The 13,033-nt window shown below is 38.0% G+C and overlaps 1 protein-coding gene across 1 annotated transcript in view; it reads right to left on the bottom strand.

The window, feature by feature from the left end:
• Positions 1-6,582: 6,582 nt before the first annotated feature.
• The window catches only part of egf (epidermal growth factor), a 13,519-nt gene continuing 7,068 nt past the window's right edge, over positions 6,583-13,033 (bottom strand). The window contains exons 14-19 of the mRNA XM_010780711.1: positions 10,892-11,014; positions 10,380-10,542; positions 9,606-9,770; positions 8,003-8,105; positions 7,604-7,700; positions 6,583-7,494 (exon numbers count right to left, since the gene is read on the bottom strand). Coding sequence (XP_010779013.1) covers positions 7,352-7,494; positions 7,604-7,700; positions 8,003-8,105; positions 9,606-9,770; positions 10,380-10,542; positions 10,892-11,014 — 794 coding nt within the window. The 3' untranslated portion in view covers positions 6,583-7,351. The remainder of the gene's footprint in view (positions 7,495-7,603; positions 7,701-8,002; positions 8,106-9,605; positions 9,771-10,379; positions 10,543-10,891; positions 11,015-13,033) is intronic.

Here is a 13,033-nt window from a genome sequence, read left to right as displayed (position 1 = left end):
CTGCTTTCAGACGATCAGCTGTGCGGCGTCACAAACGTACGTGGCTTTACGTGATGCTCCGGAGGAAAGGACGTCCCATTGCTCTTAAAACGAATTTCCCAGCTTCTCGTGGTTTCCTTGCGTCTCTCCATGCTTCCCTGGTGGGAGGGACTAAACGCAGGGAAACGACGCAAGTGAGGGACGCAAGGATTCCATTTAACCGAAGTGAGATGCAGCCCTAGTCTTGCATATTGTGCAATAAAACGTAATCTGAGTATCTTGATCAACAGCAGATTGTTATATTATTTCCTGTGATGGATTCGTTGAGATTTAAACATAAGCAAATCACCCTTGCTTGATTTCACATTAGAGACACAAAAATTAGACACATTTGTTTCCTTGTGGCTTGTTCAGCAAACTAATGTTTATTTGATGAAAAAGAGAAGTAAACATGGTAGCCGGAAGTTTCCGTTCCTTCTCGCCCTCACATTATAAATTACGTCATTTCCGGCTACAGCTTTTATTCGGTTCGTAAAGACTTTTTTGTGTTAAAACCCTATGTATTTTGCTGCAAACGGCATTATTTGTTTCACTGGAAAAAAGTCTGAGAAATGTATTCTATAATCGGTAAGTGTTGTCAAACGACCTGCATGTTAATTCAAACGGTGAATTTAATGCACCTTCAAGAAACAGGTTTAGCTAACTGTTACTGCCATTAGTCCCACTTTTGACCGCATAACGTATATTATGACATCGCAAACAAGTATTTAAAATATAACCCGCTGCTAGGAAATAGCTCAAGGATAAATATTTTTTCCCCACACTTTCTCCAATGTGGGGCTGTGATGGTGAAGTCACAGATGTGGCTAATGCTAATGTGTTAGCTAGCCTCAGCTGAACGAACTTTATTGTTGGGAAAAATTAAACATGCTTCAACAATACGAGGTGAGCTCAATATCACATTAACAACATACAACTCAAAACATTAGTGCTATGAGGTTTACATAATTTGAAATACTGCCATTAACTCAAGCTTCAAGTGCATTATTTTAGGGGTTATGAGCAAACAATTGTTAAGGCTCTTGAATTTGTAACAGGAAAATAGCACAGGTGTGTATAATGACACTGATGACTGCTATAATTAATGATATCTGTGTACACCTGTGCTGTTCCAGCTCAACATGTGTGTAAATAGTGAGTGTTGCAATGGCATTATCGAAACTATTAACTCTAGTAGACAAAGCATGTGATACAGAGATAGTATAGCCTACTTTATTCAAATAACATTGTGTATGAACATGCTTACAGAACAACATAGTTGTAATTAGCAGAGCATTAGCTATCTAGAAATATGTCAGGCCAGTCAATTTACCTGGAATTTATTTGTATTCACAAATCAGTAATCTGGCGGTTCTAGTGTTAAACCTTTCTCCTTTATATGAATTGCTGTGAATTTAAAGCAATTATTGCTTAGCTAGTTATGACAATTATTTAGTTGTGTTGCATATGTGCGTAAAATTGAAGAATTAAAACAGTGACTGTCACATTACTAAATGCAAATCCACAAATTCCTTATTATGGTAATATTGTATTTCTGTTATAACTTTAATTTGAGTTTTAGGATTATGTCGTCTCAACCAAGAGGTAGAGGCTTTTCGATTGTCTCTGTTTTTGTCACAGAGTACATTTTAGTACCCTCTGTTAACATACCTCCTGTTTTACGTGACTGTCACATTTAATGTAGTGAATGTTGTTGTGCAGGGTGCAAAATATATGAACACTTGGAGGCTTTACATTCTGTTCAGTATCAGTCAACTAGTTTGAAGTTTGAAGTACATAAAGTTGCTGTGAACTTAAAAAAAAAAAAATAATAATTCAAATGTTATGGGTCTGACTCACTTGAAGCTTTTGAAATGACATAAGTCAGGCATGTGAGTCTGCAAACTATGGACTATTAAGAAAACATTTCTGTCATATTTCAGAGTTTGTTTTGTAACGGCTTTGCACAATTACATTTTTTTGTAAAAGTCAGAATTCTGAGAAAAAAGTCTCAGAAAATGAAAGAACAATTGTCATGAGGATCTGACCCTGTTTCATACAAAAGAGAATAGATTACTAATATTGATTTATATCACATTTGTAGACAGCCATAATAGTTCATTGTAATTTCGTTGTACCTGTACAATGACAAATTAAAGATCTATCTGCTCTATGCCAGAAAATGGTTAACGCCCTGGTAATCCCATCCAATATATACAGCTAAATTTACTGTGCTGAGATGTGCAGAACAGACAAAAGGTGTATTATTTAATTGAAGTGATTCATCTAACATCACTGTTTTTATAAATCTACACTCAAACAGTTCAGTCCTGTCAGACTTGCTTGCACATTAAAGGCAACAGTAGGCAACGACCATTTACATGTAACTGTATAAAACTTCTACTGATAATATAAATATTCCTGTCACAGTTTCTGAAAGTTGACTTTTTTTCACTGTGCACTATCGCCATCTGCTGGCACACAATGGCCATGACACCTAGTATTCCCAGACATATTTTCCTTTGAGTATTCCTGGTGGAATACAATTGCAATTACTTTTTACATTACATGTCACTTGTTAGACGCTTTTATCCAAAGCAACTTACATACTCAATACTGTGTGCAATCCCCACAGGAGCAATTTGGGGTGAAGTGTCCCAGGGACACAACGACATGCTGACTGCAGTGGGGTTTGAACCTGTGACCATCTGATCCGAACACCAACGCACAACCCACTGCACCCAACGCCACCATTACTTGTATGATTTCACTCTAAAATTCTCATGTTTTTACTTTTTGTCATGTTTTTTGTGTCCTGGCTGTAAGACCAGCTCTTAGAGTGAGTATGTAAACTGCAAGAGCAACTTTGTTTTGGACCCATTTCAGAAATACCCATTGGACCACAATCACATTATGGCTTGTCTCGTTAGTCATTGTCATTTATTTTAGAGTAACAAGGATGATTCTTATTTGACCAGAATAATGAAAACAAGGCTCGGTGTCACCCTGAATGCATCACCTGCTCAAAAAAACTGAGATGGTGAGCATTGGTTTTAGCTGGGAGTTTACAGTCCGATGATGTCTTCAAATGTTTAACATCTCTTTAACCTGCCGAAAATGTCGTTTTTTTTGTTATTCTTTTTTAAAGTTTGCATGGGAATATCTATTTTTAAACATAATGAATAAGAGTTGTGAATCTTATTCGGGGTTTTATGATAAAAAACATTTATAAATGTAAGTTCTGCCTGCACACAAATGCTCAAATACAGCCTTTTATCTCCTGGTTATTTGGAAATCAACATTTTAAAGCTATGTTTTGAAGTTGTTGTAAAGGAAAAGCTAATTGATATACATTATCTTGGGATTAGCTGTCACTTGAGGGAAAGTATAATACGTTAGGCTTTAAAACTCCAAATGTTACCTCCAACTAGCTCCCAGGAGACACACAACTGAGAGAGATTTGGGATTTTTCCTCCTCTGTGGTGCATCCATAGATTCTGGCTCATGTGTCTGAGTCCAATACATGCATTAGACCCCCCCACCCCCCCCCCCCCCACACTTTTTGATTTTAAATCTTCCCAAATCCTTGCAAACTAGTGTTACTCTGTCCTGCTCAAGAGCTGGAGGGAGCAAACACTGACCTGAAGGATCAGAGCAAAGCCTTTGAGTGGGTAGCTAATTCCTTCTTTAGCCCTCATCAGCTGTCCTCCGGGCTGGGATGGAGGCGTGAGCGATGAAGCAAAGCTTGCCCCATCTGGCAGGAAAATACACAATTAGCCAATAGTGAAGATTTGAAACTACTGTAGTAGTTACCTATGCATTTTTGTGTTGTTAGAAAACACTATAGTTTTTAAATATGCACATTAAACTTACTTTTAGTACCTTCTATTATAATAATTTGTTGCCTTTTTCTTACTGTTTTTCTACCAGACATCCATTGATCCATTCAACCCTTCACAACACCCCTCTTATTTGATATTTAAAGTATGAAGCAAAAACTAAAACCAAAACGTTTTTTGATTTGAATACCTAATTTCTATTATATTCAAGTTTAATGTATGCATTATGAGGGGTGTGTGAGCTTTGAATTACATCTGGTAGCCGCAAGCTCTCTGATCTGATGCAAGAACCTTCCCTCTTTTACTAAAAGCGACGGTAAATGTCAGCTCTAATATCAGTTGCTGGCCTACAGAAGTAGCAAATAAGTAGAATACCTAGCTACAACTAGTTTTAGTTTTTGTTGGAACTATACATACTTCATAACATTATTGTTGAGGATGTATTGTGTTTTGCATTATATGTAAAGTGAGCTTTTTCTTTCTTCCCAATGTATTCCAAAACTCTTGTTTTAGACTGCATTAATTGTATCTAGGTTACCCTAATGATGTAAGTGTATATTTATGAAAGTATTTAAACAAGAAGATTGATACAACGCGGAGTACCTTTTAAGGCCTCTGTTATTTACACCATATGTGACTCTATTGCCCCCTGTTGCCCCAATTGAGGAGTAATACAAGATAAATTGACACTGGGCCCAATTTGATCTTGACTTGAAGGCTGAGCCGCCGCTGTTTTAGAGTGGTGGCTAACCTATCAGTTAGCCCTAATGGAGGCCAATATATAGATAAGTGTGTCTTGCCAGGAAAATCAATATCGATGTGGCCCCTGATGGTTTTTGCGTTAAAGTGCTTTGTTTTCTGCCATCGCCTCGAAACAAAGAGGCCATGGGTGCTTCTAATAACAATCCTCAGTCAACCTTGAGACGGAGTCACAGGCAGTCACAGATAGAAATAGAAAGTGACAGATGGGGTGGTGGGAGTGAAGGGCTGCAGCTCCGGTACCAACATCACTAGAGCGTTAGATTTGGTGGAGGATAGAAAAGCATCATCAGTGGAGCAGGGGCAAGAGCTTGAGAAGAGCGTGGTGAAGTGCAATTGAGACGAGATGCGAATGGCCAAAATAATCTTCCAATTATAAGAACAAATAATATAATTAGAAAGTGTATGATGCTATGGAAAGGGTATGATAAAAGGAACGGCAAACATTTAGTAATGAAAATAGTTTTTATGTGGACAGTTAACTTGGGTTGACGCAAACATTTTTGCAGTTATTAACAAAGCCCATTTTGGTGAATATAGTTTTATTGATGGATAAAATGGCAATCTTGCAATTTCGTAATTCCAGTTATACCACATACTGTAGGGGCTGAAACAAATATAATAGAATACAGTGTGAATCAACTCTCTTGAAGGTGGTTGTATTTAAAATATATATATATATTACCATAGTTTTGCTTGTCTAGATTTAAAAACCTTCAAAGAAACAAAACGGAAATCAACTACAAGTTCCCTCCCTTTGAAACCAAGCTATCACATTCAGTCCTCAACTAAACGGCTATCCAGCTCAGTGTTCTCCTACCTCATTTTTTTTAATGTGTACATATACATTTTTGCTTTGACACACGTTAACACTTTTGTATAAAAATAAAAATATACAATTGTTAACAATATCACAGTTGCCAGGTTAGTCGTGTTAGCTTAGTTGAGCTAAGGCTCTGATGTGCAAGCTGTCAAACTTGGCTAACTATGATCAGGTTGCTATATAGTAGATTCTCAGTTTTTATATTTTTATCATCACAACATCTGATTGACAAGATGCGAAAAACATTCTTTCACACAGCTTGATGATACAATCTCAAACTGGATCTAACATATCATGGAGTTTAAAGTAGAACAGCCTTAAAGGAAAACCGTCTTACATGAAACTAATCCATGAAATAAAGAACAACTGGGCAAACATTGGGGATTTCCAAACACTAAAACTAAATGCATCCCTTTTTATAACAGAAGCAGTTATTTGTTATCGGAGAAGATACATTTTAATGGTATCTCAAAGTTATTGTTAAACCTGTTGACTTGCTCACGCAGGAAACACAACACATTGCATTATTGAGAAGACTGCACAAACATTGAGATCCTTCTTAGAGATGGCAACCAACGTCAATTATTCAGTGGAAGCTGAAATGCATAAAAATATCCCAACAAACCTTGCACTACAACGTTTTTGTAGGCCATCCCGTACTGTTTACTTGTGTGGTAAAAGAAACATGGAAAACACATTAGGCAAAACTGTGCTTTCGAGCTATAAAACAAAATTGCTGTTACTTTTTTTGTCAGTATTTTTGCTTTATGCTTCACAAACACAAACACGCTGTTTTTCTGATGGGTCCATCTAAAAAAAAAAAACAGCTTTATTCTTTGATTTATTTCAAAAAGTAAGCGATGGAAGTTTTTTTTTGTTGCGGAAATGTATAACAAGATGTTGCCCAGTTATAACACTTGATAATATGATAACATACTTTTGATCTACTTTGGAGCTTTTTTGATAAAGGCATAGACCATGTTTTTTTTACATGACGCTATTTTCAGCCACATTATTAGTATGACCTAAATGTTAGAGCAGAAGGTTTCATTTTTGAATACTTTATTTCAGAAAACGGGGCATTATAGACTACATTTGTATTGCTCAGTCTAGTGCCATATCGTTTCCTTCAAACTTGCATAACTTTACGTCCAGTTTGATTTACTGGTCAAACAAACTGCCGTCACTACATCTTGCAATATTAAAACAATGTATGTCAATCATCCTTTTTTAATCTGGTGCTTCCATTTAAATGTGTCTACAATAGCTTTAATAAACTGGCATGGCATTATTAAAATGTGAATGTTAAAGAAATCGGCAGATATATTTAGGTTAGGTACTAAGTAACATCTTCCATGACATTTCTTTCATTTGTGAGGTTTTATTTGTATAAAACCTTCAAGAAATAAAGGGATCGGGTGGTGCAGGAATGAGTCCTGTATCCAGGAAATGATTTCACATTTTATCAGTTTTTTTGAATGGGTTTTTGGTTAGCATAGTTTGTGGTTACCCAAAGCTTAAGAGTGTTTCACATTTTGTTCTGCAACATACTGGTGAGTCTCTATGCGTTGTAAAATGGAGGTTGCTGACTAAATGAAAGAATTTAACGTTAACAATCCGAACTCCAGTCCGCCTTTAGCTTAGCAGTGGTGACGTGAAGCCATGGGACTGTGATGCACTTCCTTCATAGCCTAACGTTAGCTTCTACTCGTAGCAATTGCATTTACAACAATTATGAAAGCAGGGTTAATAAGTGGAGATTATCCTTACGTATCATAGACATTGATTTGTCACTGAGCTTATTTTCTGCAATTATCTAAAATCCAATAGAAAATCCAATGGCTTTTCGAGGGAGCTCCTCCAAATGCAAACTTCTCGGTCGGCTTACATAACACCTTCATCCCTGCACCACTCAGTATGAGCTTGACGGTGATTGACTTGAGTGATGGACATGTGGATACGTGGTCTCCATGGCAACAGCAGACACCATGGAACACTCGTACCCTCTGTTGTGTTGGGACAATGTTCCCGACCCTTCAGACACAGGGATGTCACCTGGCCAAAAAAAAAACATAATCATTAATATAACAAGCTAACAAGAACATTTACTAACGTCCTTGTGTGCAAAGATTAACGCCAAGGAGTTTTTATTTGTTTCAGGTACCTGTATCTGAAGAGCAGGATGGACAGACGGCTCTTCTGGGACAGCCCATCGCAGGGATGATCTTTCCCATCATGCCGTTTTCTGCCACCATGTAGAACTGCAGATACACACAGGTATTCGTCAAAATGTGTGAGGTTTTTATAAACATCCTAGAACTATATATCCATGTTGTTTCAAAATCAGTTGTTTTTTTGAGTCTTATTCTGACATCTTGCTCGCTAGTATTTATATGTTAAGTTGGATTTAACTTAACTGGGGTTTCTATTTTCTTTAAAGTGAGCTTTGAAATATGATATCATGAAGACCATGATGGCTCTACTTTAACTTATGTCTGTTGCATTAGATGACTTTCTTTACTTAAAGATGTATTTAGCACAGATCTTGTGACGATGGTCTTACCCCAGGCACGCTGGTGGTGGTGGTCTCTGACATGCTCTCATCCGTCACGCTGGTCTCACTCACATTATCCACTGAGGGCTGTTTGTGGAAGAATGTTCTAGTTCTGCGTTGAAGAAAGAGAAAGCAAACATGCAGTATTGTAAATTATAATTTTTTTAACATGTACACAAATATTCACAGACTTGCATGGTGTTTACATGGTTATCAATTGAAAAACGTGCCCTTTGTATAGAGAAATTATGTTTAAATTCAACATTGTAGTTAATATGTCTATGCTTTAAGTGGATTTATTCGAATTTTGAACTGGAAAAAAAACAGCAAAAGAAACAAGCTTTTTTTTTACATCACTGTGTACTGTATGATATATTATTTGTGTGTATGTGTTGCACAGTGTTTGAGTTTGCTGGTTTAGTTTCCTCTGCATGCGCACTTGCAGTCAAGTGCAGAAGGCAATTTGAAGAAGAGCTATTGGCGGCCATGTAGCGTTTCCTCTGGGGTCATACCTCAGCGGCTCCATTCTGTAGCTGAGAAATGACCTATTTTTATGTGTAATTGCTGTAGAACAAGCTAAACCAAGCATGTAATTGAAAGCGTGCCACTTCCACAGGGGAACCAAGAGTGCAAATCGTTGAGATGTCGTAGGTGGAAGGGAGGGGTGTGCTTTGTGATTCAAAGGAGTGGAGAATGCCAACGGCCTTGTCCATAAGCCAGCGAAACAACCGTAAAACAAATCAGCTACTTAGAGACAGCTCAGGTGGAAATAACAGGGAGGAGGGGTGGCAGTGTGTAGTTTACGTATGCTCCCCTCTCCACTAACCAGGGTTGCGTGCTGCCATTCGTTCCACATGTGACCCCCTGCTGTCAGACGGAGACTCCTACATTACACGGCTCATGCCATCCTGGGTTTGATAGACATCTCTAAATGCTGTCAGCTCATTCATCGCTGGAGCAGCTCCTCCCCCTTCTGCGCTGCTCTGGGCTTTCAGTGTCCAGAAGACTCAACACAACAATGCTTATTATATACAATAATACAGCAATGCTTCCAACATTAAATATGTGCAGATCTTTTATTTAGCTTTAACCATTATCATTAAAAGAACTATCAAAACCATAACAGGACTCCTTCATGTACAATTACTTGCTATATTCGGCAAGGTTAGTTTTTCTTTGCATCATATTATCCTTTGGGATAACCACTTCAGGAATCTGGAATATAGTCTAGAGAAAATTGTAAACATTCCCATAAAGGCTAATTATACAACATTTTAGAAGCAGATGTTCATTTTAATGTTTCGCATTCTATGGATATTTCCCTAGAACTGAAACTTAATATTCTTGTTTTCCCTCTTGGCTACAATCATTCCTTCTGCAGCTAAACTCCGTCTCCACTGTCTTTTCTTCCAGCCATTGTCACCACTATGTTTTTTTTGTTGCCGTCTTTTTCTTTCTTTGACTTCATTTTTTTTTCATTTTCCTTTGAACTTGTTTGCTTTGATGTTTGATGTTCTTGCCCTGTCTTGTTCTGTTCCCAACCTTTCCTTTTATTATGGCTTTTTATCATGCTTTTTTTTCTCTCCTTGATTGGTCTTTCCCCCCCTCTCACCCGTAGCAGTAGGTGGCGCAGGCAGCGATGGAGAGCAGGGAGACGAGGAGCACCATGCAGGCCGCGATCGCCACATTCCTCCTCTTCTCCTCCTCGGCCTGCTGAAGCTCCCACCACTCCAGGTCACTGAACTGACAACGCTCCCCCATAAAGCCTGGTGCACAACTAGAGCAGGAGAGAAGACAGCTTGAGTGTGTAGTCCATTGGCACAGTCTATTATAAAGTGAGTGTGGAAGAGTTTAACTTCCACACGTACATATGACACGATAAATATTACGCAAAGCAACATTTATTTAAAAACACAAATGTTAAATACATTTAGGTTTTCAAAAATGTGTTTGTAGATACTTGTAGACGTGTTTCAATAAGAAAAAAGTTACATTCTGAATTGTCTGTCCTTTAGCCACTTTGTGTTGAGGCAATGGCTTTAATCATGAAACAACAGTGACACCTACGGGTTGTCATGTGTAGTACATTATATGAGAAATAAGACGCAAAAGAACCTGCAAAATGCAATTCCAATGCGTTTGTGTAATGTTGTTTGAAAAGGAAAATACTTTTAAGAAATCAGCTTAATATGACCCTGATTACTTTTGAGTAACTGCATACTTTAGAGTGCAATTAAAATATATAAACCAGAACTCATCTACTACAGAAGATGATCAAAGGATTTCAGTTTAGGAAAGCGAGCACTGTTTGTGTAGACAAGATGTCAGTAAGCTGTTAAACTTGTAGGTCAGGGGTCATACTAGGGGGTAAAGAGAGGTTATTTACTTGCAAGCATAGGCCTCCATTTCAGGGAAGTAGACGCAGACACCCTGGTACAGACAGTAGGACTCATGGGAGGAGGGGCAACTCTCTACTGAGTTACTGTTGTGCCCGGTGGTGACATCAGCTGGACTACCGGTCATCAGCCATGGTGTCGTGGTCTCCAACTCTTGAGAGGATTTAGGGAAATAATCACGTTAATTGGACAACTATACAGTATGGCACCGTTTCCCCTCTTAGAAATGTACTCGTAGTCCAGAATACTAGTCCTTCTTCTAGGTGAGTCGTGTAAACATAATATCATATTTATGATAAAAGGGATTATATTACAGCCAAGTAATGATATATGTACTAGTGTTATTTATATTGTGTCATACTGGATACAAAACTCTACTGTTTTAATACTTTCAATAGTACACCTGATGATCAGTAGCAATCCAAAATAGACTAATCTTGTCGAACACAGTTTTTCTAATATTCTACACTAGAAATTGTATGTGCAAATAATTGAGACACACCTTGACATGTCTTCCCGTTGCCATAATATCCTGCCTGGCACTTGCAGAGATAATTTCCCATGGCATTTTGGCATTCTGCATTTTTGTCACATTTGTGCATTTCCTGTTTGCATTCATCAATATCTACAACCATTTAAAAAGAGAGATACATAAGTATTAATAGTAAAATAATTCACTTAACAGCTCATCTAAATGAGAATGTATTATTATTTATAAGCGTTATGGTAAAATGAAAAATGATTATAATTAGAGATGTCCCGATCCGATCACGTGATTTTCAAAAGATCGGAATCGGGAGAAAAAAAATCGGGGATCGAGATTTTTATTTATTTATTTTTTTTAAATACTTTTTTTTAAATGTTGTATTCAATGTTACAAAACAAAAATGACCATGTTCAAGTCTTAAAGTCATCCTGAGGCCTTAGTTTTGATNAGCTATCTTGGTGAGTGACCGGCGTTAGCTACAGAATGTTAGCTAACGTCACATCACAACATTGTGAAGTTAGCTATCATATATCAGGCGATAACTAAAGTAGCATTGATAATATAGTAACGTTACTGGCAGGACTGTTGATACTGATCCATAACAGAAACTAATGCGCAAGTATCAGCCGTATCTCGCGTTACCTAATGCAACTCCACACTACGGTGCTGTGTACCGGAGGAGAGACGCGAGATACGGATGATACTTGACGATCTGGCGGGGAGAAAGGTTGTGGAGCCTCCGTTGATATGCCGTTGTAAATGGCTTGATGGAAAGCAGGTGTGTAGTCGGGGAGGGTGCACAGCTGATTGCAGCAGGTGAGTGGAGGTTGAGCCGGGAGCCAGGAGTGACAGCCACCACGCACACACAAACAACACAGACAGGGGGAAACAAACAAACACAAAGGAGACGGCTGGAGCAGTACAGCCACCACAGCGTTACCTAATGCAACTCCACACTACGTCTTACGGTGCCGTGTACCGGAGAGCGGAGAGCAGCGAGGGGGGGGGGGGGAGAGAAGTAATACGGTTTCCTGATAAAGCTGTGGAGAGTATGTGCTGCAGGGAGGTGGATGCACAACGCACCCAGGAACGAACGCTAGCTCCGGTCCTTTTTACTGTGGACTCGATGTCCTGACAGGCTGGTATTTGTGCAACCTGCACAAACACAATACTGCAACATGATTACAAATGGTGAAATACAATGTAAAAAACCTGCAAGATGCTCTTTAAGTGGATGTACATGGAACAATGCAGTTGCTCTTTTTTACGTAAAAGTTCTGTTTCTCCTTCATTTTGCAACAAAGTGTAACAACAACTGTAGCAACACTAGCATTTATTTTGATTGTTGGCTTCTGAGCAGTTTGTCAGTGCTTATATTCAACATTAGCAAGAACTGAAAAACATATTTGTAACGGACTTAACAGATCAAATGTTCAAATCTGCTTCTTTGGACATATTTAGTAGACTATAGCACATTTTTAATGAAACACCTATTACTCACCAGAACAGGCACTTACCTTTACACCTTCATGTATACACAGTCTATGCTTTACACAGAATATCTTGTAATAGTTGTAATGTTAAGATCCTCAGACAGTAGTAGAGTATGTGTGACATAATGAATTCTGCTAAAATGAAAGCTGAAGGGAACCTTGACATATTTAAAATACAAAATACATAATTTAACTTGTAAGGGTTGCTGCTGGACATGTTATAACATCTTAAATACTGAAACAATTGAAGTATAAACCCTAAATACAACTGATAGAGTGGTTAAACTGAAAGTGCTACATTTCAGAGCAACCTACAGTATGCGCTAAATGCTGGTTTTATCCACAGATGATCTGCATGTCCGGTGTTATAACTGTAATATGTGCATTATTTTACTTACATGGCAGTTGAGTGTGTTTACTTACAGTACAGGCTCATTTTCAAAAACAACACCAAAACAATTATAATCAGTTTATTTGATTTAGAATCAGGTAATATATTTTAACTAGGGCCGGGACTTTAACGCGTTAATTAAGATTAATTAATTACACAAAAATTAACGCGTTAAAAAAAATAACGCATTTTAATCGCACTTATTTTTGCACCGCGGAACGTTTCTCACTGGATGAGTTTCAGGGGTACCGATTATACTGGAGCACCAATTAT

This window comes from Notothenia coriiceps, unplaced genomic scaffold (genome assembly GCF_000735185.1).
Source record: "Notothenia coriiceps isolate Sejong01 unplaced genomic scaffold, NC01 NC01_scaffold00022123, whole genome shotgun sequence".
NCBI lineage: Eukaryota > Metazoa > Chordata > Actinopteri > Perciformes > Nototheniidae > Notothenia > Notothenia coriiceps.
Note: the sequence above shows the minus strand (reverse complement) of the source record. Positions and strands in the feature narration are given on the sequence as shown.